Source organism: Suricata suricatta, chromosome 11 (genome assembly GCF_006229205.1).
Source record: "Suricata suricatta isolate VVHF042 chromosome 11, meerkat_22Aug2017_6uvM2_HiC, whole genome shotgun sequence".
Lineage (NCBI taxonomy): Eukaryota > Metazoa > Chordata > Mammalia > Carnivora > Herpestidae > Suricata > Suricata suricatta.
This window is the reverse complement of record NC_043710.1, coordinates 31,749,032-31,766,836: the sequence shown is the minus strand read 5'-3', so window position 1 is coordinate 31,766,836 and position 17,805 is coordinate 31,749,032. Positions and strand designations below refer to the sequence as shown.

General features: G+C 32.7%; 1 protein-coding gene across 1 annotated transcript in view; it reads right to left on the bottom strand.

Annotated features, from left to right (window-relative positions):
* The window catches only part of KIF18A (kinesin family member 18A), a 77,081-nt gene that overhangs the window by 20,238 nt on the left and 39,038 nt on the right, over positions 1 to 17,805 (bottom strand). The window contains exon 13 of the mRNA XM_029914894.1: positions 14,955 to 15,196. Coding sequence (XP_029770754.1) covers positions 14,955 to 15,196 — 242 coding nt within the window. The remainder of the gene's footprint in view (positions 1 to 14,954; positions 15,197 to 17,805) is intronic.

Below are 17,805 nucleotides of genomic sequence, written 5' to 3'. Positions count from 1 at the left end.
TAAGGTAACAATATAATGCACCTGACTGCTATTTTTAGAATCATGAGGCTTTTCTTAAAAATAACAGTTTAACAAAAATATGTATGCAATGCCAAAAACTTATTGATAAACTCCTAGTTTAGGAAAGAGGGTAGGCGGTGAAAGTTATACGATTATGTTTGTTAGTAGTGAAACGAAATTATGAATAAATATTTGATCCCTGGTTACAGGGTTAGTGAAGAAGTAAATGAAATCGAGGTACTAATTAATCTTCCACTTGCCTTCTCTCTCTCAAACTTCTGGGATCTTATGGAATAATAGAACTTTTCAAAATAATTATGTGGTATAATTCAAAACAGGATTTTAAAAGTAATAAGAGACAGGACTACTGAAAGATATAGAAGAGCTTCTCTTCTAAACCCTGCAATAAGTTTTGTTTAATGAATCCAAACCTAGTCTTTGTAATACTTATCCATTAATAGTTTACGAAACATCCTAAAATATTTATATGATGCTTTAAGGCATCTTATATACAACTGAAAATGTGCATTTCAGGATAAAGTGGTTAGTGTTCTATTCATCTGTTCCTGCATTATGGCTAGAGATTTCCCGCTTCAAAAAGTTTGTTTACTGTAAGTCCATAGAGAGGCTTAAAAAGGAAGTCAGACAAAAACATGTTGTTGAGACTGCCAAGTTTTAGAAGCCTTTCAAAAGACTTTTAAGTATTAAAACCACTTTTAAAATGAACTGTAAATGCAAGCACTAAAGTTGTGGATTCGATGGAAAAAAAATACAATTTTCATTTGAGATTGTCCAGATTCTAACACAATATTACCTAGATCACAACTTATCTACATTAACATTTGCGTAGTTTGTATAGTATTATACAAAATAAAATATTCTACTAATATAAGCCATAGCTTAAAATAAAAATAAAAACAGTGACAATCATAATAAAATTAGAATAATTTACTTGCTCCATTAAATTACATTTGTTAGTAGTGAAAAGAAAATATGAATAAATATTTGATCCCTGGTTATAGGGTTAATGAAGAAGTAAATGAAATTGAGGTACTAATTAATCTGCCACTTGCCTTCTCTCTCTCAAACTTCTGGGATCTTATGGAATATAATGGTATATGATAGTGTAATAAAAGCAGTAAGTTGTATATTCTGACTCTGTTAATGAAATATAGGAGAGTCTCATGAAAAAGTACATGCAAAAGACCTGAAGAAAAACATCTAAAAATGTATTTATTGGCTATATTGTTCTTTAAGCTATATAAGTCCACCTGTGAGTACAATCTATTATTTTTCAGTATTTCTATCTTTCAATATTTCATTTCTCCAAAAACCCTATATCACAGATTTCGCTGAGGAATCTCAAACATTTCCAGTAGAAAGGAGAAACAGATCTCTTTCATATCTATCTTTCTAAAAGTAGTTTTAAGAAATGTCTTAAAAAATCTTGTTAGGGGCAAGTAGGTGGCTCAGTCAGTTAAGCGCCTGACTTTGGCTCATGTCATGATCTAGAGGTTCATGAGTTCGAGCTCCATGTCGGGCTCTGTGCTGACAGCTCAGAGCCTGGAGCTTGTTTCAGATTCTGTGTCTTTCTCTCTCTGCCTCTCTCCTGCTCGTGTTCTGTCTCTCTAAAAACAAACATTAAAAAAAAATTTAAAGAAAAATCTTAATATTTATTAACTTAAAGAATCTTACTTAAAACTTAAATTTTTAAAAATACTTATATTTTATTATAAAAATTTCCTTAAATAGGCCCTAGTATTAAATGTTACATATATTAATATGTATACGTATAATAAACTAAAATATTTTATATTTATGATTATTATGAATATTTATAATTATATATTGTATAATACCCTGCTATATTAGGGGATTAAGGAAGAAGAAATAGTAGTGGTGTATATGAACTAAATCTTCATCAATCAGAATAAGAAGATGATAAAACTTTAAACATAGATAAATCAATAAACAGCAGTGTAAGCATACTGTTTAGAAGTACAAGATAAATTCTAGAAGTTTGTTTTATCATCTATCATGAGTTTCAGTGAACAACGGAAGAAAAACTGGTATGTTAATTTTCCTAAAGGTAGTTTTAACAATGTTGGTATATTTTTACTTATAAGTAATACTTTTGATTATTATTTTTTATTATAAGAAATGTCCTTAGATTAATATTAAGGAAGTGATGTCTAAATAATTTTAAACCCAATGTCTATTACAGAGGAAAAGGAATTTAAACCTTACATATTCCCTAGTAGCAAAAAATAAACGACCCAAGTAGTCTAAATCTTAACCTACTTTAACTATGTCACAGAAATCATGCTGTTTAGCAATCTCTCTCTCTCTCTAATATATACCTATATATCTATAATATATCCATATATAGATATATTACATATATCTGCTTATTTATTTGAGAGAGAGAGTGCAACCAGGGCAAGGTTAGAGAGGGGGAAAGAGAGAATCCGAAGCAGACCCCACACTCAGAGCAGAGCCTGATGTGGAGCTCGTTTCTCAGGAGTGCGAAATCATGACTTGAGCTGAAACTGAGACTCCAACACTTAACTGACTGAGTCATCCAGGTGGCTAGCAATCTGTACTTTTTAACTGAATTTCCACTTTAGAAATTCCCATTTTAAAGCAGGTCCTACTTCCTGCTTAACTACAAAGCACCAGGAAAGTCACAGTGGGTATCATCTCACACAAAGAACCAGAATTTAATATTAGGTTATCTTCTAATTTGTTGTTCACGGCAAGAAAGTGACACACTCAAAATCTATTATCAATCTTATTTGTTGTTAACAAAACTGAAGTCTCTTGCTGAAGTTAGAGAAAGAAACCAAAGTAATAGCATATATAATAATAACAAAGACTTAAAAATTTTAAATTTCTTTCACAGACTCCAAAATATGAATAGAGGCAATATATAATTTCATCTCCCCAAAACAGATTGTCTCCTGACTACTATCAGAAAAAGAATATTAAGTGTGAATGAAATATGGGTATTTTTATAATTTAAAATTTGGTTACATACAAGTTAAATATCACCATGAATAAAAGAAAAAACAAAGTACCGTACATGGCAAAGGGTTTAGAGCTCTTGTTTGTGTATATGTGTCTGCTGTGTGTGTGTGTGTGTGTGTGTGTGTGTGTGTGTATAGGTGTCCATGTGGTTGGTTATCTTTGGTTTATCTATCAAAAAAGAATTCTTAAAACATGAATAAGAAACATGAAAGATAGAGAAAAACACAGCAAAAGAGAATAGGTCATTTAGAATGAACCACAACTGGACAAAAGCACGTAAAAAAAAATGCCCATGTTCATTACTCATGTATAGTGGTAGGTTCTACAGTTATAATAGTTCTGGGGAGTAATATGACAATGTGTATCAAATGCTTTGAAAATATATATACTCCTTGATCTAGCTATTCTATTTTTTAGGCGCTTAGCCTAAGGAAATAATTAGACAAGCTGTGAAGCATACACACACACACACACACACACACACACACACACACACACAGATGTTTAGTGGAGTGTTATTTTTAATAGCAATAAAATGAAAACAAACTAAATGTTCATTGGTAGGGGATTAGATAAATATGCAACTGTTAAAAGTGATTTAATTTCATATTTGATAGGAAAATGTGTGTACCCTGAAGTGGTTCAGTGAGAAAAAGCTGGTTATCAATTGTATGCATAATAGATCTCAATATTTTTGTTTAAAAAACTATAAGAATGCTCAGAAAAAATGTCAATAACTTAAAATGTAATATTAATAGAAATTAATGCAAGATATCTTATTTCTTTTGGCTGGACTTCTTTTTCCAAATTAAATGAACATTTATTGCTAAGATAATAAAAAGGCTAAAATATTAGTGAAAGGAGCAATAAAATTAAAAATGAATTAATGAAAACAGTTTCTGACTGCCAATGAAGATACAGTTGTTGGGGAGAGAGAAGGTAAGGTGTGGTAATCACTGTTAACAGAAATACAAAAAAATACAGTGGAAATGCAAGGGTACATACAGGTCAAGGAAGGAGAGAGGACTCAGTAAAGGGAAGGCTCATAAAGAAGGCAGAATGTGAATTGGACTCTCAACGGGGATAAAGATTTTAATAGGTTAGGATGTGGGATGAAGAAAGAGGAAGCAGCAGTCAAGATTGAGGGAAAAGCTTACAAACTACAGAGGCAAGAAACAGAAAGCATGTTTAAGAGAAGCCTGGGTCACCAAGTGTTGTAGAAAAGAGAGTCTGAAGCTTGACAACGGACAGGCAACGCCTTCGAAGGCTCTCCTGAATAAGGCATCTGCACTTTATTAGGAAGATAATGGTAGTGTGAAGGGTAGACTGGAAAGGGGAGAGACCAGAGAGATGGAAACTTGTTCAGATATTGCTATTATTGTTCATTTCTTACAGCACATTTTCTCAAAGTGTTTTAAAATGAATAAAGAAACATCAGTTTGTCTTTCTCTCTTGATTTTAAATAAATCTCTAAAACACAAGTATGAACTGGCAATTTCATGTGACGTCCTAGGTACGAGAGGTCTATAGTTTTTAGGTTTTTGAAATATTCCACAGATGGTTCCTTTAAGTAAAGGGACTAGATAATTTATCACTAATGAGTTAAAAATCCCTCTCTTAAAAAATGGGCAAGTCTTCTGGGGTCATCTTTTGATATGCCATATCAGGTGTCCTGAATGATTTTACCCAGAGGAACTAATTTATCAAGAGCTAAAGACTGCAAACGTTAAAAGATTTACAGAGCTGTATGCTAGTGTAAAAAGCAGAATGCAGTATTTAGCAAACATGAGTCACAGGCTGCAAAGCAGGGTTCACGACAGGGAGACATTGATGAATGGGATTAGATCTAATTGAGGCTTGGTACAAAATGATGGCAAGGATTTTTCTTTTGCTAATACTCATGTTAATATGTACGTGAGGAGGTATTTTGGGAAACTATGCTAAATTAAAATTAGTTGGCAAAGTTCTAAAGTGAAATCAAATATTAATATATGCATTTCAATAAACACTTCTAGGCTACACATGATTGATACAATTACTGTACTAATCATAAATCTGGATTCTTTTAACAGTCTTATGACTCATGGAATTCAGTTGCAAATAATAAAGGTGAATAAATTTTAACTATTTAAAAGATATGTAACTTTAAGGTACTACTGATTAACCATATAACAAACATTTTATAATGCATTCACACGACACTATTGTGGTTACTGCAGTATTAATGCTTATACAGATAACTTACAGCTATTTACAACTATTACAAAGAGAATACATTTTCCCCACATATGAAAAAACTGTCATAGTCTTTTTAGTTTATAAGTATTTTTGCTCCTTCATGTTTATTATACGAGGAATTATATAGAGACTTATTTTTAAATGACATATTCAAGTAATTTTAGGGGAAGCCTACACTTTCATTGGAACTATATTCAATCACAATATTGCTACTATATATAAGACACTGATTCTACTAGTATTTTTTCTTTTATTGTACTTTAAGATAAAAACTGCTAACATGAGGTGCAAAATTTAAGAAAAGGAAAGGTTAGAGACAGAAATATTACTAAATGTGAGTTTCCAGATGGATAATGAGGAAATCTTGACTTTTCATTTAATGTCAGGAATTTTATCCATTCCATAAATAAACCTTGCTGCCAGCACCCCCATCCTGCATGGCACTCAGTGAGTGCACTTTCTGTTTTCCAGACCTAAAATAGGTGCATGCTTTACTCCAAGTAAATAGACATTTAGTTTGGAAGCAAAGATCTCAAGTCAAATAACTATCTATCCCAAAATCATGCACTGACATTGGTAAGGTATTAAAATGAACGAAATTTAAAAAGTTTCTTAAGGTATAATATAGGCTTATTAATAAGAAAAATTTAAGTCCATATAACAAAAATATAAAATATTACATTTAGGGATTTAATAACAAATGTACAAAATACATACAAAGAAAGTTCTGCTCTAAAACTTTGCTAGAAACAGCTAAGAAAATATAATATGGAGATATAATCTATTGTAAAGTGAGATAAAACAATGTGAATACAAAATTAACTTAAAATTTTAAAAATATTTTATTTCCTTGTAATTAAAAATTATGCTAACATTCATTTCTAAGTCAGGGACAGCTAAGAATATTTTTAAAAACAGAGAATAACAAAGGGGGACTAGCACTGCTATATGTCAAAAGGACTATCATGTATCAGCCATGAAAATAATAGCTACGAGCTCTAGAAGAGACAAGTAAGCTAAAGAATATAAGAGAATAAATAATTCCAATAAATAGAATTATAGGACTTCCTATTGCATTTAAAACAAAGGTACCATGAAGATGGAGTATCAACATATTATACAAGAATGTCAGGCTCTTTGAAAAAAAGTTAGATTCTTGCCTGTTACTTTACATCAAAATAAATAAGGAGAAAATGAAAGTAAAAATTTAAAAAAACCTTATGGATAAAAAGACATTTTGAGGAATTATTCCAAAAGCAGGAGAGGAAAAAAAATGAAGCTGTTTTATGACAGTAAAGTTTAAAAAATTCAGTATTAAAAGGGGTATCTCAAAGTTAAGAGTGAATGATTAACTTAAAGAAGATACTTGCAACATGTATCTTAGAGGAAAGAGTTAATATCCCTTGATGATTTCATCCAGTCCTATGGCTTTAAATATCATCTAAATGTTAACTGCTCTCAAATTTATATTTCAGTTTAGACTTTTCTTCTGAACTCCAGATTCTTATCTCCAGTTGCTTCCAGAGTCTCCGCCTGGATGTATCCTGGGGATGTAATTTAAAATTCCCCAATTGTACTTTAATCTTCTGCCACCCCCACCGTAGAAATCGGCTCTCCCTGAAGTCTTCCCAAGCTCTTTTAATGTGACTTGATTCTCTCAGTTGTTAAATTAAAAAATCTTAGGGACATCCTTGCGTTTTTGTTTCCCTCACATCCCCAAATCCAATTTGTGATGAAACCCTGCTAGTTCTACCTTAAAAATATATTAGACTCTGACTACTCTGACCAACTCCATTGCTACCAATCTGGTCTGAGCCACCACCATATTTCACCTGGATTATTGCAGCAGTTTCCCATTTCCTCCCTTGCCATACTGCAATCTACTCTCAACACACCAGTCAGAAGGAGCGTTTGAAAACATGATGGAGCTATATTACTTCTCTGCTCAGATCATGCCATGGTTCCCTGATTTGCTCAGAGTTAAAGTCTAAGTCCTTATAACGACCTACAAGGCTTTACTTGATCTGCTTTCTTCCTCTTTATCTTGGTGATCTCATCGCTCTCTATTTCCTTTTTCTTTTCTACCGATTCTATGTCCTAGCCATTCCATGACTATGCCAGCTTGTGTTAGAGATCTGCATTAGTTGTTCTACCTGAAAATGAGTTTTCTTTCAGATATCTACATGGCTAACTGTGAACTTCTTCAAATTTATCAGTGAAGCCTACTGTGACAATGCTATTTAAAGCAGCCTTATTCCCTCCCCACTCCTGAACTCCCTGTATTTCTTTGCCCATATATGTACCACCTTCTAAGATTTTGTTTAATTTACTTTCTTCTTGCACTAGAATGTAAACTCTAGGAGGGTTAAAGAGTTTGTTTTGTGCTTTGATGTATCCTTAGCATCAGATAAGTATATGACACATAGCTTAATAAATATTGTTGAATGAATAAACATTCATATCCTAAGCTCTTATAAATATGTAACAATTTTTACAAAAGATCACTATGCACAAAAAATGTTCAGTTGATGGCTAAGTAATTCACAGAAAAGAAAAGAGATCCTTGAATAGATGAGAAAAAATACATTCAACTATTCAACTATACTAAACAAAGGAAAAATAGAAAGATAATACTTATGGTTGAAATTAGCAAAAAACCAATATATAGCTAGCTAGACAAGAGAGGGAGTGAGAACCCGACATTCAAAATGATTTAATAGATATATCAACCAGTTACAAGGTATAGGGTTTGTACGCTGACAAAAGGACTTAAAAAGAAATCATTTATGAGGGAAAATTCAAATACTGATTGGATAGATATTAATCACAGTAGGTATGAAAGGATACTGCGTTTTCTTTTAGAGACACTAAGATGTAGTGGAGGAAATGATATGCTGTCTGAGATTTCCTTCAAAATAATCCAGTACAGATTCGATGGGGTGGACAAAAGCAGACGGGGTTCTCAAGACCAGTCACAAGATAAATCTTAAAGTTAGGTGATGGGTTTATGGAGTTTGTTACTGAATTCTTTGCACTTTTATGTATGTTTGAAAATAATTTTCTATAAATTAAAAATGAAAGATATTTTAACACCAAGAGCTGCTGAGAATGAAGGGAGAAAGGAACACATTATCTTCCACTGATGATGGGAGTTAAAACTGGCATAATCACACGGGGGTGGGAGAAGTTACTAAGCAATATATATTTTAAACTTTAAAAAAATGTGCTTATTTCTTGAGTTAGAAATTTTACTTCTAGGAATTTATCATAAGAGTAATCCGAAATGAGCTCCAAGATAAATATTCATATGCTTATTGCAATGCTATTTATAATAATAAAAAGCTATTAAACAATCTACATGGCTAACAATAGAGCACAGATGAAATTAATTATGGTTAATGGTTTTATACTTTTAAAAGCACTATATGCATTTTAAATGTAAAGATTGCTGCTGATCTAATAAGTACCCTTTAAAGGTCCCTACAGCACCAGAAAAACAAAAAACAAACACAAAAAAAACCCCCAAATTCAAGTCTCAAATACCAGAGCATTTAGCATTTTTGAAATTTAACAACAGCGTTGCAACAACAAAAATAAATTTAACAACAAAACTTATTACCTGTTTATAAGAATAAAGGAAAAAAGTCAGTAACACACGTGTAATCTTAGATGAATGAGACACATTTGAATCATGTTTTGATTACGTTGAATCTCTTCAATTTTACTTCTTAAATGTATTAAGACTACCATTAATAGTATAATTTTCATAATATGCTAAGTTTTGCTTCATATCTTTAGAAATACAAACATACATTACTATGTTTTTTTAATGAACTATTTTAGTATTCTAAGACTAAGAAAAATAAATATTTCTAAGTGGACTCACTTTGTACAACATATATAATTCATGGAATGGGTAAGACACAATAAATAGTTATTCTATGAAAACATGTGAACAAAATATTAAACAACAAACCAAGAACAAAACATATTAAAAACAAAACTCAGCTTCTGATACACTTTCAAAAGGAATTACATGTTTATAGAATGTAATATGACTTTAACAGCTCTTCCTTTTAAAAATGTTATGAAAAGGAATTAAGAGCCAAATAAATGTTGTGTTTTACTGTTGAATATAATAGTCTATGCAATAACACTGTAAGTGAAATATGGATTTTTAAATAAGTAATAATGACCATCAGGTGGTCAGTCTTTCTTGATCTTGGTGTTAAAACCCTATTTCCTCTCCAACATCTTGAATACATTATGTATATATAAAATCAAGGCCCAAAAGGTACAAGATAATCTGAAAAAAATCTTAAATTCTTTCCAAAGATCTCAACTAGGTTAATTCTAATGACGATAATACTTTATTAAAAGAAAAAGAGGATATAAATATGCATCTCCAAAATCCCACTCATGTAAAAATATAACATAGGGAACTTAATAATAGAGACCAATCTCTCTACTAAAGGCAATAAAAAAGTCTCTACAAAATATAAAAACCATATGCTTGAAGGCACAGAAGAACCAACAAGATTATGAAGAATTATAGGTAAGTATCAAGAGAAAGTTTGGAAACCTGGAAAGTAATCTCTGCATTTACAGCTATTTTCCCCTTAAGATTTTTTGCTGATCCTGAGGGAGGTGGCAGAAAAACTTCATAACATTGTTGAGAATTTGGTAGAACTGGGGTGCTGGCCCTTGAAGTTAGGGTCCACTAAACAAAGTTCTTCATAAACCCTCCTTGCTTTGCATTAGAACCCTAAACAGCTTATGCTCTAGAGGGTAAATCAGGGGTAGGCAGCCTCTAGCAGAAGTTGCTGTGTAGTTTCAAATGATCCCAAACCCTAAAACTGGACTAAAGTGAGTTTGGACTGTTCATGCCACCAGGGGCCTAATAGAAGCAAATGTAAATCCTCTCTGAAGGAAGACATTACTATAAGAAGCCTTAAAGTATTTCTATAAACAAGTTTGCAAATACATATCTGATGCACAAAAATTAGCATGCCTCAAGGATATAAGACCATGTGAAAGAGAACCAGAAGAGATAATAGAAACAGATCAAGAGGGTTCCAGACCTGGAAATTCTCAGACACAGACTTTAAAATAATTACCCCCATTGTGTTCAGTGAGAATTTTTGCCAACCAATGGAAATTTATAAAAAAAGAATCATATAGAAATACTACAACTGAAATTAAGAACTTGATGGATTTAAGAACCATTTGACACAGCTGCAAAGAGAAGTAAACTACAGAATATGTGAAAAGAAATTTCCAGAGAGACAAAAAAACCAAAGAAAAGCAGGAGAAAGTAAAAAAGTCACAAATAAGATAAGGAGAAAAATACGTGTAATGTCATTAAAGTTCCAGAAGTACAGGAGACAGAAAAAGTAGAAGCAATATTTAAAGTTACAATAGTTAAGAACTTCACAAAACTAAGATAACCCAGACACAAATTCTGAAAGTTTCTATGAACCCAAGTAAGAGAAGTAAAAATAAATCATATAGGAATAATAGAGCAAAACTACTAAAACCCAAAGACAAAGAGAAAATAGAAGTCTGATTATATTTAAGGGAGAAATGACAGCTGACTTCAAAATATCTTCAAATATTATCATAATATCTTCAAAGTGCTAAGAAAAGAAAGAATGTCAAACTGGAATTCTATACCCAGCAAAACAGTCTTCAAGAAAGAAAGTAAAATAAATACAGTTTCAGACATATAAAAACTAGGAAAATTCATCATTAGTATATCCACTGTTAAAGAAATACAAAATATTCTTTGGATGAAAGAAAATTTTTCTTGGATGGAGATGTAGAGATGCTGAAAAATACCAAACAACAAAAAGAGTAATCTGATTATACAGATAATAAAAATGCATTTTATGGGTATATTATAATTAGAAAAATAAAATGCATCATAATAATAGTATGTCAGGAGAGGAGTTAACCCAGGTAAAGAATTTTTTAAGTTTCTAGCACTGTGTGAGGGTGGAAGTAACATAAAATCTTTGATGAACAGACTTTGATAAAGCAAGGATATATAATGTTACCCAAGGGTAACTACTAAAAGACTATAAAAGGAGTATATAGTTTCCAAGCTCAGAAGTTAAAAAATGGAGTATTAAATATCACTCCATCACTTTAAAAGCAACGCTCAAAAGAAAAAGAATTTGGAAAAAAATAGGACAATTAGAAAGCAAGACATGAGATGGCAGGTTTAAAACCAAATATCAATAAATTCACCAAATAGAAAAGGAATTAGTAGTTTAAAAGATAAAGACTAATAAACAGAACAACAAAACAAAACCTAGAGATGCCTGGGTTAAGTGTCTGACTCTTGATCTTGGTTCAGGTCATGATTTCACAGTTCATGAGTTTAAGCCCTACACTGGGCTCTGCACTGACAGTGTGGAGGCTGCTTGGGATTCTCCGTCTCCCCCTCTCCCCCTCTGTCTGCCCCTCCCTGCTCACGGTCTCTCTTTCTCTCAAAATAAATAAACGTAAAAAAATTACATATATATGTATATATATGTATATATATAAAGCAAAATGCAATTATGTGCTGTTTATAAGCATAAGCACATGAAAAAATACATTTTATAAAAAAAAGGAAGATGTAAGAATTCTGAAATATACAGATGTAATAAATAAGCTCAATGCATGAAAACCAAAAGCTGACAGAACTACAAGGAGAAGTACTCTTAAAAGATGTCCATCCCTATCCTCTGGAACCTGTGAATATGTTACATTACACGGCAAAAAGGATTTTACAGATGTACTTGAAGTTATGGATTTAAACAGGGAGATTATCCTAGATTACCTGGCAGGCCCAATCTAACCATTTGAACCTGTAAAAGCAGAGACTTCCCTTTAATTATAGGTAGAAGAGATGAAACAGAAGGGAAGGTGAGAGAGATTTGAAGCATGAGAAGGAACTGCCCTGTCTTTGTTGACTAGATGAAATGATGAAGAGGGCAAGGTGCCAGGGAACATGGGTGACCTCTAAACTTGGAGAACGACCCCTGGCCAACAGCCAACAAGGAAACAGGGACCTCAGCCCGACAGCTGCATAGAATTGAATTCTGCTAACAACCAGAAAGAGCGTAGAAGCACATTCTCCCCTCAGAACCTCCAGATAAGAGATCCAGCTGGCTGACACCTTGATTTGGCCTTCTGAAACTCTAAGTGGAGTTACCAGTTGAGCCTGCTGTAATTCTGACCTACAGAACTTGGAGATAATAAACCAATGTTATTTTAAGTTGACATGTCAGTGTTAATTTGTTAGCATGGTGATAGAAAACTGATGCAAAAATAGAAAAATCCAATGTAATAGAAGAAATTTTTAATAGGTTTCCTCAGTATATGATAGGATGTGAATTAAAAAAAGTCTCGAGTAAAATGTGAAGAACACAGCCAACTTGACCTAACAGACTTGCCATAAATGACTACAAAATACACACTCTTTATAAGTATACTTGAAACATTTATACAAGCTAACTATAGTCTGGGCATAAAGCAAGTCTCTATAATCTTCAAAGGATTAAAACCATATTAAGTATTTTCTCTGAATACAATTCAATTAATCTACAAATAAACAAAAAAAATAGAATGGAATTTTCTATACCTTTTTAAAGAATAAAAACTAAGAACTATTAAAACTATTCTCTCAGTTTTTATCAGATGCATACATTACACTTAAAAGTATGATTCTCATTTTAATTGCTACTCCAAAACTGAATACAAATGGAAATTTGCTCAATCTGAAAGTGTAATTTTATATTAAAATAAGTTCCATGGGTCAAAGAAGAAATTACAACAGAAATCAGAATATATTTTGAACAAATAATAATCTAAAATACTATGTATCAAACTTGTGAAAGGAAGCTAAAGCTGTGTTTAGAGGGAAACCTATGGACATTAATGCATAAATTAGAAAAGTCAGGTGAAAGTTAATGAACTTTATCAGTCAGGAATAAAAACAGCAGCATAAACCAAGTACAAATACATAGAAATATTAAAAGTAAAGATAAGAACAATTAAATAGCAAACAAAACCCACAACAAAACAGGAAACAAACATCTCAAGAAAAAGCCATAAAACAAACATTTGACTGACAGTTCTGACAAAAGACCATACTAAAAGAAATAAAATCAAATACACAAATCTGCAGAAATTTGCTTCATCTTCCTCTTAAAATCTATTCACACAGCATTAGTGATAGAAAAAAGCAATAGCTGCCAACATCTGAAACTGGGTAATTTTTGGAAGTTGGAAATTGCATGGATCAGATCAACAGAAAATCTAGGAGGAAAATTAGGACTCCGCTATTGTATATATGCGAAACAAATCTGTAAACTCTGAAAAAAAGAGTGGGGAGAGTCTACAAGGTAATTGCCAATGATAATTGGTTTAACTGATCAATGCACTGACTGTGATGTTGTAAGGTAAATTAAAACTCTCTAAACAAAATGGAGACCTCCTACTACCAGCATTGAAAACAAAGGAAAGTAGAGTAGAGCCTTGGGAAGATCCAAGCTTCTAGAAAGACAGAAAAGTTTGGAGGCAAATTCTGAGAGTTACAAATATAAGAAGAATATTAATGAGTTTAGGGTTGCTATTATTTTGGGTTAAAGATGAGTGAGTTATCTCATACACACTTGGTGTAAAGAAAATATCAGAGTTTGACAGATTTTAAAAAAAATTACTTGTCCTATATTCCAACAAATCGGTCTCTAGTAATTTGGTACATGTGTGCAAATGTGAGTATACAAGCATGCTTTCTGATGCACTGTTCACCAATAGATCAGTGGTTAAATAAATTATGGTATATCTATTTTCTGGATTCTCACAATTGTTAAAAAAAAAAAAAAGTAAGGTAAATTGTTTAAATATATATCCTAAATATGTTCATAACAAAATAAACAAAAAAGTTGTAGATCAATAATAAATAATGTGATCATTGATTACTGATCAATAATCAATGTGCTAGGATTCATATGAAACTTAACAAAAAGCCAGAGTTAGATTATGTACTACAAATATTACACATCCACACCCACACACATACACACACACACACACGAATGCACACACTCTCACACACTACAAAGACAACCAAACTGCTAAATGCATTTATTTCTGAGACAGGGCACAAGACTGCGTACTGGAGAAAGTTGAAGAGAGCATTCAACTTGTACGTATAATTCTATACTAACTGAATTTATTTTAAACACTATATGTTCATTTTGCAATTAAAATGTCCTAAGCACACTTTGATAACAAGTGATATATGGCAACAGAATGTATAGTTTATCCTATGCTGTTAGTTGATCTTAAGAACAGATTTTTATGTGTTACAGAATATAATATTCTTAATTATAATCTTCATCTTCACTGAGGTTAAATTTTAAAGAAGGGTGGAAATACAATTATTCCATCAAAAATAGGTAAAATAATTTAAAAGGTTTTATTGCTACTGTTATTTAGAACATGAAGCACACTTGGCTCTTAAACCTCTGAAAGGTACTGGTTAATGAAATGATTCTGAAGCTAATTTTCCTATTAATTCTCACAAAATAGCCAAACCTATTAAAAAATTAACTGTTCTGTAGATCAATATATTAAGGAGGCTGCTCTTTAGAAATAACCTTATAATTACCGAATGAAAGAAAAGCTGTACTCACAACAAGGAGCAGATTGATCTGGTGGGCCAAGTTGTGGAAAGGTCATAAGAACAGAAATCCCTCGCAGGTCATTTTGCTTTATAGTATGCTCATTAGTTTGGTCGGCCCAAACCACCACTTTCTTTCTCTCTACCAACTGTTCAATTTCTTTGAAGTCAGACTCAAAAGCAGCATTTGAAAGGCCAGCTTCTTTTAGTGCACAATACTGTTTTCTTAGGGCTGGAAGTAGAGCATTCAATACTCTATATACAAAAGGTGACGAGAAAAAAGAGATAAATATTAAATTTTAAATACACTGTTACAGTTCTACATAATATCCAAAGCATTAGCACACTATTAAATGATACCTTGTATATGTTTTCCTTTAGAATATTTCAGTCAAATACCTCAACATACTCTCACTACATTAAGTACGGAGTGGAAAGAATCCTGGATGGGAATTACAAGCACCATGCTCTAGACTCGGCTGGTCTTCACTTGCTTCCAGATGATCTTGGGTAATAAACAAACTGAGGTTTCTCTTCGATAACTTGGGGTACAACCAGTCATTACTTGCAACAGGAGACTACTATAAAAACTAAATCAGTTAAATACATATGAAAGGTTTCTCCAAAGCATTCTGTGATTTATAAAATAAACTCAAACTAAGTATCATGGGGTTAAAATGAAAAAATGTACAGTTAAATGATGAGTTCCATTTTAGGTATGTAATATTTCACATTCAACTTTCTTCCAACTTCGCTCTTTCATGAGTTAAAGCAATGGCTTTCAAACCAGTCAAAGGGGTTCCAAATTGAAGAGCTGTGGACAAAGATGGTAGATAAATGGGGCACTGGATTCTTGTCACTGATTCAAAATCTTCCCTAATGCTATCAATCAGACCAGAACTGAATGTATCTTTTTATGTATTAGACCTCCATGTAAGTATTCATTGAAAAATACCACAGCTGAACAGTTATAAATTTATATACTCAATTAATGATTCCTAACTTTTCTATCAAGGAAGACCTCAAACAACCTGAATGACCTTGAAATGCTTCAGACCTGGTTGTTTCAGTTGACTCATAACATCCAGCAGAAAAGAATCATTTGAACTACGGGTAGGGCAGTGGAAAAAGGAGAGCCATTAATTTTAACAATCAAGGAAATAACTCCTTTTTTACTTTAGTCTTAAATATTTAGATAGTAGTACACATAAAATGTCTGTGATATTGCCCTTTTTGGGGAGGGTGGGGAGTACTCCATTTAAGCCAAGTAGGCAACAACTATAAGGAAAAGTCATTAAGCATAAAGTCAATAAAAAATGATATTTATTGAGCACCTATACCAATAAGGTGCTGTGCAGAGAAGAGATAACACAGCCAGCCAGAGGTTGCTATCCTTAGAAAGTCTTGCTAGTTGGGGTTAGCATCCAACTCTTGACTTTTGGCTTAGGTCATGATCTCACAGTCATGAGATTGAGCCCTGTGGGGATGAAGTCTGCCTGAGTCTCCCTCTGCACAGTCCTGCTCATGCTCACACACTCTCTCTTCTCTCTGTGTCTCTCTTAAAAAAAAAAAGAAAAAAAAAAGAAAAAAAGAAATACCATATGATCAATCAATTCCACTTCTGGGTATTTCTACAAAGAAAATGAAAGGTGGCTGGGTGGCTCAGTCAGTTAAGTGGCCAACTTCAGGTCAGGTCATGATCCTGTGGTTATGTGTTTGAGCCCTGCATCAGGCTCTGTGCTGAGAGCTTGGAGCCTGAAGCCTGCTTTGGATTCTGTGTCTCTTTCTCTCTGTCCCTCCCCCGCTCATGCTCTGTCTCTCTCAAAAATAAACATAAAAAAAAGCTTGTTAGCAAGGTTGGTTGGCCCTTGGCTGACATCTTAATACTTGAATTTTGAGAGTGTTATTTTCAGAACTGATAAGTGTGGCTCACTGTGCTTAAACTATTTGTATAAGCAATGTGGTTTATGCTGCACAGCTACTTTCCTCCTGAAAAGTCTGGAATTTTGGAATAGGGTAGGCAAAAGGTGCCTATGTAACTAACTCCCAATAAAAACCAAGTGCAATAGTTGTCTGATGAGATTCCAAAGTTTAGACAACATTTCAAATATAGTCACAACTTTTTGCTGCAGGACTTAAGCACATCCTGTGTGGGTCCAAGTGGAAGAAGACATTTGAAAACTTGCATATGGTTTCCTGTGGACTTTGCCCCATTTGCCTTTTCCTCTTGCTGATTTTGTTTTGCATGCTCTTGCTGTAATAAATCATAACTATGAATCCAACTACATTATGGGTTCTGTGAGTCATTCTAGTAAATCATCAAACAAGGAGGTGGTCTCCGGGACCCATGATATACATATGTACTTATATTTATTTGTTTGAATGTATTCATGCATTCATTCATTTATATTTCTTGATTTAATATTTATATATATTGCAAATGATCACCATAATAAATCTAGTTAATTTCCATTACCACATGTAAGTTTTTTTTCCTTCAATGAGAACTTTTTAAGATCTACTCTCTGAGCAACTTTTGGATGTTAAACTATGGTTGCTATGTTGTACATTATGTTCTATGATTTATTACTGTAAATTTGTACTTTTTGACTCACTTGACCCACTTTGCTCACCCCCTAACCTCGATACCTCTGGCAACCACTAGTCTGTTCTCAGTATTGATGAATTTTTTTTCTTTTAAGATTCCACATAGAAGTGAGATCATATGGTATTTCTCTTTCACTGATTTATTTCATCTAGTACAACACCCTCAAGGTACATCCAGGTTGTCACAAATGGCAAGATTTGATTATTTTCTTATGGCTGAATAATATTCCATTATGTGTCTATAATCTACACACATA